We start from the raw sequence: 19,637 nt of genomic DNA, 5'->3' as shown, positions 1-19,637 counted from the left end.
CGCCTCTCCCCTAGAAGAACTGTGAAGGCGCTGTTCTCTGTCTTACTGTTTGTTCTGCTTTGACCTTACACTTGGATGTCAATAGATTTTTTTCTCTCTTGTTTGGTTTTGCAGACAATTTCCTTTATATAATAATGATATACGATGGCAGCAGCCCAGCCCAAGCCCTACTGGACCTTACCTTGCCTACCCCATTATATCTGCTCAGCCACCTGTTTCCACAGAGTACACTTATTACCAGCTGATGCCAGCACCCTGTGCCCAAGTTATGGGCTTCTATCATCCTTTTCCTACACCTTACTCCAGCACCTTCCAGGCTGCAAACACTGTCAATGCCATAACCACAGAATGCACCGAGCGTCCAAATCAGCTGGGGCAGGCCTTCCCCTTGTCCAATCATCGGAGCAGGAATGGTAACAGAGGGCCAATAGTGCCAAAAGTGAGTGGCCACTTTTGTGTATGTAGTTTTTAAATATGATATTTCTGTTGTTAATACTAGTATAGGTAATTTACTACTTGTACCATTGGCCTTTAATGCTTGATTTGCTACAAAGTATTCATCACTAATAGAAAGTGTTGTAGGCATATTATTTAAAAAAAAATTTTCTTGTGATATTTATTGCCCCTCTTGATTGAAAGTGTAATTTCAAGTCATCTTCGTGATCAATCAGAGTTTTACATAAACATAATTCACAATTATTTCTAAGTTATTTTGATTTAGTGCTAAAATTGTACATTGACAATGCCAACACTAAACAGATCACATGGTTGAATGTCATTGTACCTCAGGCTGCTTCAGTCTTCTGAAATTAGCAGAAGAAGGAAAAGAATGTTAGTGGATCCTCAGGGTCCTTCGACCACAGCATCTGTGTTCTGAGTTGTTAGTGGGAATAGGAGAGTGAAAAACAAGTAAGGGATGAAGCCACTTCCATCCAAGGCCAGGACTTGGTGCAAGTGTGTATGCATGTATATATAAAAGATGCAATCCAATGTTTCCTTTTCCACTAATTCCGTAAAGGGCTTGATATTGAAGTCGTAAGAAAAGCCTGTGCCTAGTTAACACTGCTCACACAAAGACGTTTCTGTCACTAGCAGAGCTGTTGCTCTCTCCCAGGCTCCGTTAGATGATTTCCTCAGTAAACTCTTTGCTGCATTTTGGAATTTTTTTTTTTTTTTTTTTGGTTTTTTGAGACTGGGTTTCTTCTCTGTATAGCTCTGGCTGTCCTGGAACTCACTCTGTAGACCAGGCTGGCCTCGAACTCAGAAATCCGCCTGCCTCTGCCTCCTAAGTGCTGGGTGTGTGTCACCACTGCCTGGCACCAGGCATAATTTTTTTAATTTAATTTAATTTTTTTGGCATAATTTTTAAAAATGAAAAACAAGCAGCAGAGATTATCTTGAAAAGATTTTACCTTGGTTCATGCAAACATTGTGGGCCAAGGGAACTTTTTGGGACTACCAAGAATGATAGGAAATAGGTTGGAAAGCGAGATAGTGTATAATTTCCAGGAGTTGGAAGAGTGGGGTGCATCAGGATGTCCTCTCAGCAGTCTGCCTCAGAAGCTTGCCATTCAGTTTAGAGCTCTGGGGTGTAAACTGCTGTCGAGGAGCAATTACTCCTGCTTAAAAAATCGGAAGAAAGAAATCAGATTTTTCATATTTTCTGTTGGACTCCAAGGCAGAAATATTTTGCTCATCTTTGTTATGAATTTAGTGACAGGTAACTTTTCATACTTTTATTACCTCTTAAAATAAAAATGTATAACCCTTCATATGACACTACTAAAACCTTGTTAATTGTTAATAATTGATTTAAAAAATAAAAATTCAGGTAAAAACTAAAATGAAGCCAGGTTCATTTTCATGAAGCACTTGGCATATCTATTGGGAGCCAGTCACCTGTTACAAGAGCAGTGGAAGTTTTAAGCCATCTCTGCAGTCCTTACAATCTTCTTTTGAGACGGTCTCAGTATGTAGCTGAGCTGTTCTTGAGCTCACAAGACAGAATCACAAACTAATCAGAGTGTTCATGGTTATCTAAAAATATGTGTTAATGTGTTTATGGTACACTACTTAGCCTCTGATGCTTCTTAGTGGATAATTGCACAAAACCAGCAAAGAGCCACTGATCTGTGGTCCACGTTTAGGCCTTTCTGTAATGGATATGTACGTTATGTGTAGTATGTTCACTCATTCACCAGCTTCTTCTTTTTTTCTTCTGATCTTTTAAACTTAACTCAGCCACAGCTTTTACAACAACATATAAAAAACAAAAGACCACAGGTAAAGAATGTGGCTACTCAGAAAGAAACGAGCGCAGCAGGTCCTGATAGCCGATCAAAAATTGTGCTTCTGGTAGATGCTTCACAGCAAACTGGTAAGGCAGTACTCTGTTTACTTACTTGTTTACTCTGGCATGTGTGGAGGTCAGCGTTGATGCAGAGTGTCTTCTGTTGCTTTCCTTCCCGTAAACTGAGGCAGGGGCTCATGCTGAGCATGGGCCTCCATGCCTTGGCTACTGTGTCTAGCTAGCTTGTATTTGGGATTCTGTCTCTGCCTTATGAGCTTAAGACCAGCTCAGCTGTAAGCTGAGACCCTGTCTCAAAAGAATATTGTAAGGACTGCAGAGATGGCTCAGTGCTTAAAAACACTTACTGCTTTTCCAGGGGACAGGTGATTGGCTGCCATCAGCCATGCTTGTCATGTGCCTCTTAACAGCCCGTAACTATAGCTCCATGGAGTCTGATACCTGGTTTCTGTGAACACCTGCACTCATACGCACACTACCCTCCTCCTATTAAAAATGAATGTAAAAGATTTGTAAATATCATAATAAAACTCTTTATTGCATATAAGTGATATGTGTTCACAAAAACTTTAAAAATTATTGTCATATACAAGAGAATCCTCCAAACTAGGTCTAGATTGATATGAATGAAGTAGCTTGCTGCTTTTCATTATGTAGTCTTTTCTGTTGGATATTTAGTGATAGGACTTTTTTCTTCTTTTTCTGTTTACTTTTTTTTTTTTAGATTTTATTTATTATTATATGTAAGTATACTGTAGCTGTCTCCAGACACCTCAGAAACAGATCTCATTATGGGTGGTTGTGAGCCACCATGTGGTTGCTGGGATTTGAACTCGGGACCTTCAGAAGAGCAGTCAGTGCTCCTAACCGCTGAGCCATCACTCCAGCCCATAATATGACTTTTTATATGAGCAGAAAGAGGATCTTGGAATTAGTTAAAAGCCATCTTGCTGTGTGGTGTGTAGGGCCTAACGCAGTGTGTTTAATGGGCTGCCATGCCTGCAGTATTTATGGGGAAGGTCATGTGTCCCAGAGTTGTTCTTCCTCATAGTGACCCATTTCTATATCCGTTTGTAAGCCCTGGCAAGGTTCTTAAAAGTACTGCCTGAGCTGGACGTGGTGACACTGGCTTTTTTTGTTTGTTGAGATGGGATTTTTCTGTGTATTCCTGGCTGTCCTGGGAATCACTGTAAACCAGGCTAGCCTCGAACTCAGAGATTCGTCTGCCTCTGCCTGTAAGAGCTGGTGTTACGAGTTATTAGGAGCATTTTTAAATGATTTTTTTCAAAGAGTCACATATCTCTCCATTTACAAACTGTCATTTTAATTAATAATTTAACAAGAATGTATAAAGTTGATCATCATGGAGAACTGTCCACTTGCCTTGTCTTGTAGATTTCCCATCAGACATCGCAAATAAGTCTCTCTCAGAGAGCACAGCCACGATGCTCTGGAAAGGCAGAGGCAGGAGGAGGAGGGCGTCCCACCCTGCTGCAGAGTCCTCCAGCGAGCAGGGGGCCAGCGAAGCTGATATCGACAGCGACAGTGGCTACTGCAGCCCCAAGCACAACAACCAGCCTGTGCCAGGGGCTCTGCACGACCCTGCCTCTGGGACCATGAACGTGCGCAATACCTCAGTGTTTATAGTTTGTGTTTGTTTGCTCTTTGTTAGTCCTGCTGTTAGTACTTGGTCCTTTGTGTCCTTTGCTGAAGCGGAACTTTTCTTCTCTTTTCTTTTCCTTTCTTTTCTTTTCTTGAGCAATTCTTAGTAATCATAGTACTTTACTATTCTTGAAAATATAAAGCACTCGATCTAAGTAATAATATATTTAACACTAGGTTAAATTTTGAAACATTTGCGAAGTGTATCATATTGGCTCTTAATTAGAAAGTAATCATCCTCTCTGTTTGTATTTTTAGCACTTGGAGTCATCGGGCTGTACAGGTACTTATTTTTTGCATTGTTTTTTCTTTTTGTATGTATTTTATCCTTTGTCCATTCAAGTTTTCCTTTAAGTGTGGAGCTTACCAGTGTTATAATAAAAACTGTGATTCAAGTTAATTGAAAAGTATATATAGTTTTCCCAAACACATTGAGAAAATGTGATGTAGACTGTTCTGCAGGGTGACATTTGTGTTACTAAGAATGCACATGCCGCTTTAAACTTACAGAAAAATTCCATGTCTGTAGTGACTCAACTGTTTAGATTTTGGCTTCCTTTATCAGCAAATCTTATCTTTAATATCTTTACATATTTGATACAGGTGGTGTAAACTGGCCCAAAGTAACTTGCCAGGCAACTCAGAAAAGACCTTGGATGGAAAAAAACCAAGCATTTTCTAGAGGTGGAAGGCAAACTGAACAAAGAAGTAATTCACAGGTACCTTGAATGATATTGGAAATTTCATTAGGTGTGAGATGGATAAATTATAATGGTGTAGCATTTAAGAATCACAGTATAGCAATTAGGAAGGAGTCACAGTATCCTTAAATTTTAAAGATGCAAAAAGTTATCTAAATGTGAACTACTGTAGGCTATTGATAAGTATGAGGATCTGAGTCTGATCCCCAGCTCCTCGTTAAAATGCTGTCCTGTAACAGTGCACATCAGTAGTCACAGAGCTGGGGAGGCAGCCGCCTTAGCTGCATTGGTGAGCTTCAGGCTCAGTGAGAGAGGTTGTGTCTCAAAAGAATAGTGTGGAGAGATCCAGAGGAAGGGACACATGCATGATTGCATAGTTGGCATGCCCCAGGCCATGGGAGAGCCTGTCTTAAAGAAACAGATGTGGTTATTTTCTGAGGAAGGACACCTGAGGTTTTTGTCTGAGAACACGGAGGTGTGCACATGTGCCCATGCATGAACACATGCATGCCTATCACACACATAGACAGGAAGCTCCCATATTTATATCTTTAAATGCCTTAGCTAGTAAGGTATAAGTAATGACTGGTAATGTGTTGGGTGAAGGTGGTAAGAACGTGGATGTACGTGGTACCATATTTCTACTCTGCATCTGGATAAATCTGTCATGACGTTTAGAAAGGAAACCCCACCTACCTGTCACTTGCAGTGTCTGTTTCCTTCCGTATCAAAACCTAGACTCTCTTCTCTTAAGAATGGCTGTTTGAGCTGGGCGGTGGTGGTGCACGCCTTTAATTCCAGCCCTCCGGAGGCAGAGGCAGCAGAGCTCTGTCACTTCGAGGGCACCCTGGTGTACAAAGCAAGGTCCAGGACATCCAGGACTACACAGAGAAACTCTGTCTCAAAAAACAAAACAAAATAGAGTGAGTGGCTGAGCTTAAGGACTGCAGTCTGGCGTTTAGTTTCTAAACACACAATGGCTGTAAAGTCTGGACAGCTTGTAGGAAGGGTCAGTCTCTGGTCACCAGGCTTGCTAGCAAACACCTTTGCCTGTCAAACTGTCTCTTCAGCCATGCATATTTTGATGTGGCTTATTAACACTCTTGTACACTAGTGCCACTATCACATTAATGGTTACTTGGTGCCACAGTGTGACCAGACCAGGCACTTGCCTGTCAGTCATGCAGAGTGGGTTGTGCACAACCATGCATCTACTGAGACTGTACCTTCATGTGTTGTTTGGCTGTCAAATCAGGGAGCTGTTTATTGATCATTATTTCTCTTTTTTATTTTAGATAGACTTCCTGGATTCTTTATATCTAGTTAAGGAATTAGAGCTGTCATCTAAATATGAGCAGAATGATGGGTCTGTATACCACTGCTGCTGATCTTGGCCTCCCTGAGACTAATACTTCAGACAATCCCTTGGCAGACCTCTTAGACTGCCAGGAAACAGGAATAATGGTCCTTCCCTGTGATTCTTGCAGTTAGGCCATTTTTGTTTCAGGCTTATGAGGCAATCTAGGTTTGGCTTTATTTGATGATAAAGGTTAAACAAGACGTGCAAAGAGTTTAGCGACTTTTTTCTGTTTGGATTGAAACTGCCTGTCTTGCCAAGTTCCTGGTCTCAGTCCTGGCCCTGGTTGTGTTGTTGTTTGTTTGTTTTGTATCTGTGTCCTTTAAAGGAAATAACCGTGAGGTGAAAACCATTGGTGGGAAAGAAGAAGCCAAGCATGAGAGTATTTTGTTTGTTTGGAGGAGGGTCTTGCTCTAGAGATGAGGATAGTTTGGAGCTTGCTCTGTAGCCCAAGTTGCTCTGACCTTATGACCTTCCTGCCTTAGTCTCCCAGGTGCTGGCGCCAAGCGCCGCTCTACCTGGCAGATCTGTTTTGTGTGTTTTCCTCTTTCATTCCTAAAGCATTAGAGGCAGATTTTGAGAGTATATCTTATATCTACTACTGATGTTTCCTTGTTCCTAAGATTTTTTTGAAGTAGATATTTGATTTTTTTCCCCAAATATCAACTCCTTTTTAAGTCAAAACATAATGTTGCTCTTTTGCAATTTCTAATTGTTTTCTAGACTTTAAAGGCTTTTAGAAGGTAAATCCTACAGAAAATATTGACCTCTATTTATTTATACTAGTTCCTTTTTTTTGTATGTCTTTGTGTATGAGTGTGTGTACATGTGAATATGTGTATAGTTCAGCAAGTAACTTTGGAAGCTCTCCTTCCACCTCCTGTGGATCCCAGGGGTCAAGCCCAGGTCAACCAGGCTTCGCAGCAGACAAGCACCTTTCCCTGCTAGGCGGCTCACCTGCCCTTGTGCTACTCTTTATGGTACAGTGTTTTGAGATATTTTTATCAGAGACTTGATGATAACAGTGGGAACACATGGTTGTCTACATCCTTAAAGCAGTGCGTACTTTTACACACTGCTTATGAGGCCAGAGAGATGGCGGAGTGGGTAATAGAGCTTGCCATACCGGCATGGGGACCTGGAAAATGTTAGTCATGGATATGTATGCCGATAACCCTGACACTGTGGGGGCAGAGACAAGAGAATTGCTACAGCTTGCTGGCCACCATACTAGTAGCATGCCTCAGACATCCTACAGGCTCTACCTTCCTGCAGTGGGGTTAGAAGTACATTCCACCACACCTGGCCTTTAACAATGGATTCTGATGATCAAACCAAGGTCCTCATTCAGTACTTTACTGCCTGAGGCCTTCCCACAGCCCCAGGCCCCACCTCTTGGAAGTTCCACACCTCTTAGTAGAACCAAATCCCCCCCCCCCAGGAATCAAGTCCTAAACAGGATGACTTGAGGGAGACAATATCCAGAACTATTAACATGATTGTTAGGTTTTCAAAAAGGTTTTAATGTAGTTGGGCATCTTTGTGTTTTTGAGTTGCTTGTGTTTCCTTTTCTGTGAACTTGTCTCATCAAGTCTTTACTTACTCTGATGCTTCATCTGTTTCCTTTTACCTTGATTTATTTTGAGGTCAGGTCTCAGTGCATAGTCTAGGCAGGCCTTGACATTTAGTCCCCTTCCTCAGCCTCCCAGAACTGGGGTTACAAGTGTGCCATCATTGAATCGTGATTCCCGTCTCTGTTTATCCATCTGTTTTATTCCTTATTCCTGTTTCTTTATTTTGAAGCAGAGTCTTGCCCTGTAGCCAAGTCTAGCTTGGAACTACCTTTATAGACCAGGCTATCTTTGAACTTGGTGATCCTGCTTCTGCTTCTTGAATTCTAAGACTACCACTGTGTCTGGCTCATGTGCCTTTTCAGCAACAAACTTACTTAGAAGAACTCACGGAAGCACTCAGTTATGAGCACTCAGTTATTGGTTTGCTCAGAGGCTGTTGGAAAATTTGGTTCTCAGGAACCTTGTTGAAATTGTTAGTTTGGAAGTTTTAAGGTACTTTTTTCCTTCTCTCTCGTCCTTCCCTGCCCCTCTCTCTTTTGGTGATTGGGTCTTTCTGTATAACCTTGACTGGCATGAACTCACTCTGTAGACCAGGCTGGCCTTGAACTCATGAGATCTGTCTGCCTCTGCCTCCTGAGTGCCAGGATTAAATGCCTGGCAGACCTCATACTTTTTTCCTTCACATAGAACAATGAAGTTGCACTTGCTTTTACAAAAAAACTGTTAAGTATTTCTGATACCATCAATACATATATACTAGCTGGATCACAGTAGCAAGCATGATGTCCTTGATTTGTTTCTGACTGCCTCACTTTGTTTACTGTTAGGATGGAGAGGTAGGTGCTGATGCAGAGGGGCTTCTTACATCTCATTCCTTCTGAGGGGTGTTGACCTTCTGAGGGGTGTTGATGTCAGCTAACATCGGTTCTTAAGAGACTAAACCTATCTCGAGGTCATTAGAACATATGCTTTTTCTTTACCCTCTGACAGTGAAATATTTTTCAGACTTATTAGTAAATGTCTCAATCTGTTGGCTCCCATAAAAAAGTACCATAGACTTGGTGCTTGTGAGCAGAAAAGTGTAGTGTGTCAGGGTCAGGGTACAGGAAGGTCAGATGGCTGGTGAAGAATTGTCTGCCGAAGGCCTGCTTCTTGGTTCTTATTTTCAATGTTGCTCTTAAGTAGAAGAGTGTCTAAGAGTTCTTTGGGTATCTTTTATGGCTTCATAAAACCCACCCATGATGCTCTGCTCTCTTGACATGATCACTTCCCAGAGTCCTTCTTCCAGGACTTAGGATCTTAACACAAGAATGTGGGGGAGATACAAATAGCTCTTGTAACAGGATAATAGTAATACTCCCCCTTCTCTTCTTTTTGCACATGTGTGCACATTGGGTGGGCTTATATTTAATTTCTGAATGAGGCTCCTGCATTGTACTTCAGCTACTACCCGCTACTCTTGCTATCGTAGCCCTGGTTGGCCCTGTGCACATCCTGTCTCTCCTGCTCTAGTGTGGGGTTATAGGCTCTGCCACCTTACTTCTTCAGCTCATTTCCTTGAAGGTAAGGTTCTTACTGAACAATTTTCTCTACAGATGCTTTTTAGCCAGGGCTCACCAAGGTTAACCTTGAGTTTTTGTTCTTCCTACCTCTACTTATTTGTTTAATCTTTTCACTGATGGCTTTTTCCATTCAGCTGGTTCCCTGGAGATGTTTTCGGGTGATTAGATTTACTAGCCATGCTTACCTTATGGGCAGCTAACGAGTACTCTGCCGTATGGTGGACATAACCTATTAGCAGGGCTGTTCACCCCTGTATGACCTTAGGCTTGTCAGGTTTGGCTTTTGTGAATAAAGCTGGTAAAAATATTCAGCTTCTAGGGGAAGAAAAGTTATACATCTGTCTCATTTTATCAGCGCTTTAGCTGTTGAAGATAAGATATGCACTTTGTAAAAGTCCATGTGCTTCTTTCTCTACACATTTGCTGTATTTCAGTGAAACAGGTACTAGAAAATAATACTTTCTTTCTCAGGTTGGATTCAGATGTCGGGGACACAGTACTTCCTCAGAAAGAAGACAGAATTTGCAAAAGAGACAAGACAATAAGCACTTAAACTCTACTCAGTCTCACAGAAGTGACCCAAATTCTGAGTCTTTATATTTTGAGGTAATTTTTCAAATTTATTTATAAACTATTTTGTTTGTTTGTTTGTTTGTTTTGTTTTTTTGGTTTTTTGAGACAGGGTTTCTCTGTATAGCCCTGGCTGTCCTGGAACTCAGTCTGTAGACCAGGCTGGCCTCGAACTCAGAAATCCACCTGCCTCTGCCTCCCAAGTGCTGGGATTGAAGGCTTGTGCCACCACCGCCCGGCTTAAACTATTCTTAAAAAAAACATCTTCATTAAGAAATGGATTTGTGATTGTGTTATAAATGCTGTGTTTTTATGTGTTAATAGGTTACCCTGTTAGATTATAAGTGACGCACTACACTAACTCATTGTTTAACTTTTTATTGATTCTTTGTGAGTTTCACATCATGTGCTCTAATCCCACGCATTTTCCCATCCCTTCATATTCACCCTCTGCCTTTGCAACCTCCCTCCAAAATAAAATAAGATAGGAAAAATCCCATCTTGTCATGGAAGGTGCAGTGTGTCACAGTATCATGCAGTACACCCTTTTGTCTACACTTCTTTACTTGCAAATGTTCATTGCAGTGAGTCATTGGTCCAGTTAGAGGCCTCTGGTTTCTGCTGCACTATTAATACTGGATCCTCACCCAGACTCCTCTCAGATGTCCTGTTGTTGCCCCGTGTCTTGGAGGTCCTGCAGCTTTGAAGCTGATGGACCAACCCTTTCATGAGTTCCAGCAGATCATAGGGTAGGCACTCAGAGCCCTGGGTCTGGGCCTGGGAGGTAACTGAACTGGTCAGCCTGCCAGATCTCAAGACCATATTTCTTTGTTTACTGTGGTTCCTGTTTATTTGCATGAGGACAACCTTGGGCCTTGCCCCTCAGATACCATCCATCTTGATTTTTTTTTTTTTTTTTTTGACAAAAGATCCCTCATTGGCCTTGATGTCAGTGATAAGGTAAGGCAGGCTGGCTGGTGAGCCTGGTGGATCTGCCTATCTTCACTTTGCAGCACTGGGATCTCCATGCCTGTCACAGTGCAGCTGCTGTTACTTAGGTTCTGGGAATTGAGTCAGCTCCTCATGCTTCCAAAGTTAGCCCTTTCCCAACCTAGCCATTCCCCACCTCTTGGGACTTATAAGCATAGTCTTTTCTCTGTTCTCAGCTATGGGGCTTTGAGCAGAGCTCCATGATCCTGGATTGACTGGTCTTTGTTTTTACTACTTGTGGACTTTATGCAAGTTGAACACTTTTTGATGTATAGAATGTTACTTTCATTCTTTCTTTCAACAAAATTTAATTTTAGTCTCAGAAAAATAGTTTAAATATAAATATGACAGTTTAATTATAGGCTACTTGTATGATTGTTTCCATTCAATCAGAAGGATATTGACTAAGAGGTTAATTTGAATAAAAACATTTTAAACATTATTCTTAAGATTGTATATAATAAGGAATGGAATAAATTTAAAAATGACTACAAAACTGTTTAAAATCTCCAAATTATCTGAATGTGATAAAATCCTTTTGAATTTTTTGCAGTTACTTATCTTAGGATAGAATTAGTGTAAAAATGAAAAAGTGGTTACAGATCTAAAGGATGGGTGGATGTGGACATGACTTCATGCTTGAATAAAAAATAGATTTTGTATGGAAAAAATAAAATGTCCCTTTTAAGGTGATTAAGATAGCTCAGCACTAGGGTACAAATATACATCATCTCTCTACCTTTCAGAACTCCCTACCTGTCATGTAACAGTATAGAAAGTTACTATGCTGGGGAGATTGCTCATTAATAGAGTGGTTACCTAGCCTAAGTAAGGCCCTGGGTTTGATCCCCAGCAAACATATATGTATACATGTGTATGAGTACACACGCACAAATGTTAATACATGTACCCACCTACATGGGTATATACACACATACACACCACGTATCCTACACAGACATGAAGGCATGTACACACCCTCACACACCCCTTTGTAGAGTTAGCACTGAACATTTTCACTGACAAAGTGAAACTATTTCAGGATGAAGATGGGTTTCAAGAACTAAGTGAGAATGGAAATTCTAAAGATGAGAATATTCAACAGAAACTTTCTTCAAAAGTAGTAAGTAACTCCTTTCAAAATTATAAGAAAAATAGAATACCTTTTCAACTTGGGCTATGTGGAAAGAAGTCTTGAGGTTTGTATAAAGGACATAGGGCAACATGGTGTGTTGGGACAACATGTTTAATTCTTACTGCACTTGTATTGTACGTGCATATGGGAGGGTGCAGAGTGCCTGAGGAAGACAGGACAACTTGCAGGTGTTGGCGCTCTCAGTCAGGAGAACCACGTTTCAGTCCTGGCAGCAGACTCTTGTACCTTTTAAGCCTTAATATTTCTTTTTTTAAACAAAAGTAGTTTTGGGGAAGTCCACAGCTCTATTATTAGATGAGAAGCCCTTGAATATTGTTAGACAACATACCTTCTATATGGAAACTTCCCCTAGACAAGGATCACCTGTTATATTCAGTTTTTGTCCCTTTGTCTCTTATTCTAGAATGGTCCTCCCACTTACCCTCTTCTTTATGACCCGAGTCCTCTGAGTCTGCTTTTGTCCTTCAGAACCTGACTCAATCTGCATTGTCTTTTCTTACGGTTTGACTTCCATGAAATGACTAACAGATATGTTTCTCCCGTTTCACAGTTGGATGACTTACCTGAGAACTCACCCATCAACATAGTTCAGACTCCAATTCCCATTACCACCTCAGTTCCTAAAAGAGCCAAAAGTCAGAAGAAAAAAGCATTAGCTGCAGCCCTTGCCACAGCACAGGAATACTCAGAAATAAGTATGGAGCAAAAAAAGTTGCAGGTATAAGAAATTTTCTGCACAGTTGTGATTGTGTGCTGGCCTTGGTGGGATGGATTAGAGTACCAAGTGTAATTACAATTTGTCAGTCTTTCTTGGTCACAAAAAAATGAACCCTATCTTATCCATCTTTTAGGAAGCTCTATCAAAAGCAGCTGGAAAAAAGAATAAAACCCCTGTGCAGCTGGACTTAGGGGACATGCTAGCTGCTTTGGAGAAGCAGCAGCAGGCAATGAGAGCACGCCAGATCACCAACACCAGACCGCTGGCGCATCCAGGTAACGCCTTACCCTGGACAGTCTGCTGCAGCCTTTGGGACATAGCTCCACTCTTTCTCCCTACTCTGTTCTTGACCCTCCACCCCCAAAGAGAGAATGTGGGTGCCCATGCCATGTGGAGCATGTTGATGTTGTTCTTGACCCCCCACTCACAAAGAGAGAGAGAATGTGGGTGCCCATGCCATGTGGAGCATGTTGATGTCAGAGAACAGCTTCCAGGAGTCTGGCTCCTTCCACCATGGGTTCTGAGCATCAGGCTGAACTCAGGTCCTCAGACCTCTAGTATAGACACGAGCTGCTGAGCCCTGTTCCCCTCCCCCCATCCTCATTGGGTTTTTTGTTTTGTTTTGTTTTGCTTTGTTTTTCTTCTTCAAGGGTTAAAATAAAAAAGAAAATCACAGGATGAGAATGACAAGTGTTGATAGCTTTAAATATGTGAATTAGACACTGATCTGGCTTCCCACTGTTTAAACCAGATTTAAAGCTTGGTGCTATTCGGGCAGTGGTGGTGCACACCTTTAATCCCAGCACTTGGGAGGCAGAGCAGGAGGATTTCTGAGTTCTAGGCCAGCCTGGTCTACAGAGTGAGTTCCAGGACAGCCAGGGCTACAAAGAGAAACCCTGTCTTGGAAACAAATAAACAAACAAAACATAAAGCTCAGTGTTTGGTCCCCACCTTCTGTTTTAGAGGACTAGGTGTAGCACAGAGGAGGGAAGGGCACCATTTAAAAGGACTAATGCTGAAGCAGAATCTTCTTTGTGTTCTGTTCCTATATTGTCCCAGTCCCAGGACTGTTGAATAGGTAGAAAGATAGGAATGTGTGACAGCGTCTGTTGTAAAATGCTAAACCTTGTGTCTGTTCCTCATTTAGTGGAAACCTTTGCTGTGAAGAACTGGGTAGAGGTGATAGTGAATGCAGAGTAGCAAGCTCCTGCGACGGAAGCGTGGCCCTTGGATGTGTTTCTTTAGGAAGATACTTATCTTCCTGTCCTTTAATTCTTTATGTTAAAAAATTGGAGTAGTGATGGTGCCTACTTCAAGGTTGTTGGGGAATGAGATGTAGATGTAGAGTGCTTAGAAACTGGATTATAATCACTCAGCAAACTAGTACGTATTGTCACAAAGAAGAGCTTGTTAACCTGTGATCATTACAACTTGGTTGGGATTTTGTTATTGTTATTGCTGTTTTTGTTTTGTGAGATGGGGCTGAAGGAATCTGCCTGCCTTAGTTTCCCAAACTCGAAAACTACTGGTGAACCACCATGCCCAGATATCTGGCATTTTAACAATTTTTTTTCTTTAGTTGCAGGGAACTAAACCCCTGGGCCTTGTGCTTAGCTAGGCAAACACTTTACCACTGAACTAAATCGCCAACCTTTTTCCAGTGCTGGGCCTCGAACCCAGGGTGTTATGCATAGGAGGTAAATCTCTGCCACTGAACTACACCATCAGTTCTACAGCTGAGGTTGATTCCGTGGAGATAATGTCAAACAAATCTGAGTGTCAGTGTACAAAACGTGCTGTCGGGAGCACTGGGGTGTGGAGGTGATGAAGACAGACCTACTCACAAAACAGCTGGCTCAGCAGGAGACCTAGGTTTAGTTTCCAGCACTAGTGGCAGCTCACAACCATTCTTAACTTCTGTTCCAGGGCATCTGATGCCCTTCGACAAGTATGCACATGCTGCACATTTATCCACCCATCCAGGAAAAACATTCATATACATAACAAAAAATAAATATAAAATAAATCTCTTTTTTTTCAATAATTTATTGTTTTGAATTCACTTTATATCCAGAGTTCAGCCCTCCCCCTCTCCTTCCAGTTCTACGTTTATAAAACCCTCTCCCTGGGGCTGAAGAGATGGCTCAGCGGTTAAGCGCACTGCTTGCTCTTTCAAAGGTCCTGAGTTCAAATCCCAGTAACCACATGGTGATTCACAACCACCCATAATGAGATCTGATGTCCTCTTCTGAAGACATCTACAGTGTACTTACATATGATAAGTAAATAAATCAGCCGGGCAGTGGTGGCATACGCCTTTAATCCCAGCATTTGAGAGGCAGAGACAGGTGGATCTCTGACTTTGAGGCCAGCCTGGTCTACAGAGTGAGTTCCAGGACAGCCAGGGCTATACAGAAAAACCCTGTCTCGAAAAACAAACAAACAAACAAAAAAATCTATAAAAAAAAAGATAGAACCCTCTCCCCCATTGTCCCCCCCCCCTTCTCTGAGAAGTCCCCCTTGAATACCATCCCACCCTGGGACATCTAGTACCAGCAGGACTAGGCATTTCCCCTCCCACTCAGGCCCAACTAGGCAGTCCATATAGGGGAAAGGGGAACCAGTGACAGAGATCAGAGACCAAAACAACTCCCCGCTTCACTTGTTAGGGGACTCACATGAAGACCAAGCTGCACATTAGCTACAAATGTGTAGGGAGCCTAGGTCCAGCTCCTGCATGCTCTTTGGTTGGTGGTTCAGTCTCTCTGAGACCACATAGTACCAGGTTAACTGACTCTGTGGGTCTTTTTGTGATGTCCCTGACCTCTCCAGCTTGTTCAGTTCTATCCCCTACACTTCTACAAGGCTCCCCGAGCTCCACCTGATGTTTGGCTATAGGTCTCTGGATCTGCCTCTATCTACTACTGGATGAACTGTCTCTCAGGATACAGTTATGCTAGGCTCCTGTCTACAAGCATAGCATAGTATCATTAATAGTGTCAGGGGTTAGCTCTCTCACGTAGATGGGTCTCAAGTTGGGTCAGTCATTGGTAATCTTGTAGGAGAATAGAACTGATCAACAGTGGTGTCTTAGGAGAGATACATTAAGTTCCGTGAGCCTGTAGAAGGGAGTGGTTTATGGCAGTAGATGAAGAGATATAAAAGTTACAAGTGACTTCATGGAAGGAAGTGTTGATTGGACTTTGAAGAATGAGTTGGATTCGTGGCAGATAGAAATGAGACTCCCTTCTCTTCCCAGTCTTTATTCGAAAGTATTGAATAGAAAGAAAGCTGTTAGGAAACCTAAGTAAAGAATGGGAGTGAACATTTGCAAGGACTTGATGGAGTGTGGAGTGGTAGGCTGTAGGAGTAGGTCCGAGACAAACCAGGGTGTTGGAGAGATGGCTCCATCATCAATGAAGTGCTTTCCACATGGGCATGAGGACCTGAGTGTGGATCGCTAGTACTATGTAATAGCCAGGCATGAATAACAGTGCACACCTGTAAACCCCGTGGTCGAGGTGCAGAGACCAGCAGATCCTTCAGCTCATCATTCAGCTAGTGTAGCTGAATTGATGTCTTTTTTTTTTTTTTTGGTTTTTCAAGACAGGGTTTCTCTGTGTAGCCCTAGCTGTCCTGGAACTCACTCTGTAGACCAGGCTGGCCTCGAACTCAGAAATCCACCTGCCTCTGCCTCCCAAGTGCTGGAATTAAAGGCGTATGCCATCACTTCCTGGCTGTATTGGTGTCTTAAGACTAGAATTGATAGTGATTGGGAAGACACACAGCACCAACATGGCTTCACATGGATTTGCATACATGTGGAGGCACACCCTCACACACATACCGTACCTGTACTCTCCGGCTTAATGAAGAGTGCTATGAGCATACTACAGTGACATAAGGAGAGTTGACAGTGGCCTTGGACTTGAAATGCTAGCAGCTGAGGCCCGATGGTCCCATTTGTCATGTGTTTATACATGTGTACTTCAGTTAGAAGTTGGTCTATTTAAAATGAGGGAGAAGCCCTTGGAGTGACCAGGTTTCAGGAACAAAAGGAAGAAGAGCCAGACAAATAAATATGAATGGATGAATGAATGAATGATTTAGAAGAGACAGAGACCTGGGGAGAATTTTTGAAGGTTGGGAAATTGTATTTGGCAACTGAAGAGTTCTGTTGGGTCTTGACAGTAGTATACTTATAGGAGAATGGGTAGGGCCAAGGCCAGATGGTGGTGATTGGAAAGGAAGGGGGTCAGAATGATGCTGAGAAGTTTTACTGGAGAGAGGGAGCCGTAAGAGCACTGCAGGCTGAAGCAGCCCAGTTATGGGACTAGGCTTTGGGTTTGCCTCCCAAGCCAGCTTTTCTTTTAGACAAAAGATTGGGGGAGCACTCAAAGAAAAGAGATTGGCGTGGAGGAAGTGCATGAGAAAAGGGACAGAAGAGGGTCCTAGAGGAATTAAAGTGGCATTAGGAGCTGAGGGGGTTAGTGGGCCTTGGACAGGAGGAAGGCTGTCTGTCCTCTCCTTTTGGAGTTTTTTCCCTTTTTGTAATTTGGGCAGTGTCTTCTCAAGGGAATGACAAGCATCCTGTTAGAGTGGAGAGATGGAGATTTGGAGACTTAGAAATGTTAAAGAAGGGGGCTGAAGAAGGGGGGTATGAGCAGTTGCTGGGTAACAGGAGACTCAGTGTTCCTTCTGACACTGAGCTGAGGAGAGGAGCCACAGGCTGCCCAAGTATGTGAGTAAGGCTTAGGGGAACACAGGTGGGCCCCGCTGACTGGAAGCCAGTTGTCCAGCTTACTTCAGACCTGTCAGTTGGCTGACTGCATTGACTTCCCTTCCTCCTCCTTGGGAGGTGAAAGATCTGGAAGGAAGCTGTGCCTGAGGGTTGCTGCCATTACTCTGTCTTCTGTCTATTTCCATGGGAAGAGAAACATTGTGTTTTTCAGGATTTGTTTAGGAGATTGTGTGGGGATTTGACTTCAATAGTAACACTAATGCTCTTGTTTGTTTTCAGTTGTCACCACAGCCACTTTTCACACTAAAGACTCTAACAGAAAGACCTTAGCCAAAAGTCAGCCATGTTTGACATCCTTTAATTCTTTGGACATTACTTCCTCTAAAGCAAAAAAAGGAAAGGAGAAGGAAATTGCAAAGCTAAAACGACCCACGGCGCTGAAAAAGGTAACCCCGAGATGTTTCTTTTATAGGATAAGTAAAGGTTTTACCTTTTTTATTTCTTGCAAAGTTAGTTGTGTTTTAGGAAGTAGATGTTGTAATATATTCATACACATGGTTATATATGACTGATTAATCCAAAACCAGCATTGTATGGCAGTCTTCTTGTATGTAAGAAGGTCCTGCCAAGTGAATTTTTCTATAATGTTTGAAAAATAAACCGATAAGCATTTCATATTCAAAGTATTAGACCCTTCTTAGGAATAAGTTCAGATCTTTCTTTCCTTTGCATTTTTTCTCTTACATATATATATGTGTGTGTGTGTGTGTGTGTGTAAGCATGTGTGGGCATGCTTGTATGACCTGCATCCAGAAGTCTAATTATATCCAGAGTTTTCAGTTGCTCTTGACTCTGTTCTCCTAAGGCCTCATACGTCTGAGCCAGGCACTCTGGCTCCGAGCCAGCTAGCCAGTTAGCCCTGAACTTTAGTAACTTTAGTAACTTTAATGTATGTTCTGTGTGGAGTAGAGCATTTTTAGGCCCACCTTTTCACCTTTGTCTTCCTTACCTATGAATTGTTGATGGTATCTGCATTGGTTTAGTATTAGAGGGTCAGAATGAGTTAATCCATGCCTGAATAATTAAAAACTGTAGAGTGTAAATCACACAAACTGAAAGTCAGTTTTGGAAACCCTACTTGGTCACCTCAGATTTAAAGATGTGCCGTATTTGCTTGTTTGCTTCAGCATCCTGCTTCTCTTTATTTGAAGACGGAGATAGATGATGTGAATTTGACTGTGACTCTTAGCACTCTCCCTATATTCTCCATTCTCCATGCTCCAGTTGAAGCATTCTCTTCAACTTAGTTTCTAAAATGAGTCACTTTTTTACCTTCTGTATAGCCAGGTAACACAGCCAACTGAGATCCTCATGGCTGTGCCTATGTTTTAGTGTAACACTGGAAGAGTTTGTTGAACCTATTTGAAGAGTGACTGGTAATTAAAGAACGTGTAATGGCTTTCAGGTTATTTTGAAAGAAAGAGAGGAAAAGAAGGGACGTCTGACTGTGGAACATAGTGTTTTGGGAGCTGAGGAGCTGACAGAAACGCATTTGGACCTAGCCAATGACTTACCTCAGGAAACTGTCTCCCAGGAAGGTGAGGATGCCTGGCTATGCCTCAAGTAGAAGTTGTACACTCTATTTTATGTATGTTGATTTATGTGGTTTCTTTTGAAGGCAGATGGCTGAAAGGGTGGGCAGATGTCCCATAGCAGGTCTCTGACAATTTGGAGGCTCAGACCCATCAACTGTAGTAACATCTCAGATATTAGTATCCTCCCAGTGCCTGGGGCTCCTGGGATGGCCATAAGAGTCCTTGCTCAGCATCTTTTACATATAAAAACACTATATATTGGTTATTTTTTTCATAGGACTATTTTAAAAGCACTTTTATTGATTTCTTATTTTGGGGAGAATTAATGCATAAGGCACAAGGAATAGAGAACTACAAAACAGAGCAAAGATGCTATTCATATCCAGCATGTGGGATTCCAGCAGATAGGTTCCCATCTGGTACAACAAGTAGCCACACAGCATTTTGCAGCAAGGTAAATCTGATATGCGCAGATCTCAACCAGGAATCTTTCAGTGCTCTTAGGAAGTTGATTTATTCCCAAGTATTGTTTATCTAGGACATAGTTTTTTGGGGGTTCCCCTTTATTCTCAATATGATTCTCCTTAGATTTATGTATGTCCATTCATCCATTCATCCCTCTAATGTTGATTTAATAAATACCAGTGTGTTCAGTAAGTGATAGAAGTAAGAGGCTGGACACCCAAATGATCAAAGGCTGATA

The 19,637-nt window shown here is 42.0% G+C and overlaps 1 protein-coding gene across 1 annotated transcript in view; it reads left to right on the top strand.

Annotated features, from left to right (window-relative positions):
- Secisbp2l (SECIS binding protein 2 like) overlaps nt 1–19,637 on the top strand; it is a 44,479-nt gene that overhangs the window by 8,769 nt on the left and 16,073 nt on the right. The window contains exons 3-13 of the mRNA XM_031371755.1: nt 115–439; nt 2,242–2,377; nt 3,704–3,930; nt 4,229–4,253; nt 4,574–4,689; nt 9,636–9,770; nt 11,767–11,847; nt 12,431–12,598; nt 12,732–12,873; nt 17,619–17,785; nt 18,805–18,937. Coding sequence (XP_031227615.1) covers nt 115–439; nt 2,242–2,377; nt 3,704–3,930; nt 4,229–4,253; nt 4,574–4,689; nt 9,636–9,770; nt 11,767–11,847; nt 12,431–12,598; nt 12,732–12,873; nt 17,619–17,785; nt 18,805–18,937 — 1,655 coding nt within the window. The remainder of the gene's footprint in view (nt 1–114; nt 440–2,241; nt 2,378–3,703; nt 3,931–4,228; nt 4,254–4,573; nt 4,690–9,635; nt 9,771–11,766; nt 11,848–12,430; nt 12,599–12,731; nt 12,874–17,618; nt 17,786–18,804; nt 18,938–19,637) is intronic.

Source organism: Mastomys coucha, unplaced genomic scaffold (assembly GCF_008632895.1).
Source record: "Mastomys coucha isolate ucsf_1 unplaced genomic scaffold, UCSF_Mcou_1 pScaffold15, whole genome shotgun sequence".
NCBI classification, from domain to species: domain Eukaryota; kingdom Metazoa; phylum Chordata; class Mammalia; order Rodentia; family Muridae; genus Mastomys; species Mastomys coucha.
The sequence above is the reverse complement of the archived record's forward strand: the minus strand, read 5'-3'. Positions and strand labels throughout refer to the sequence as shown.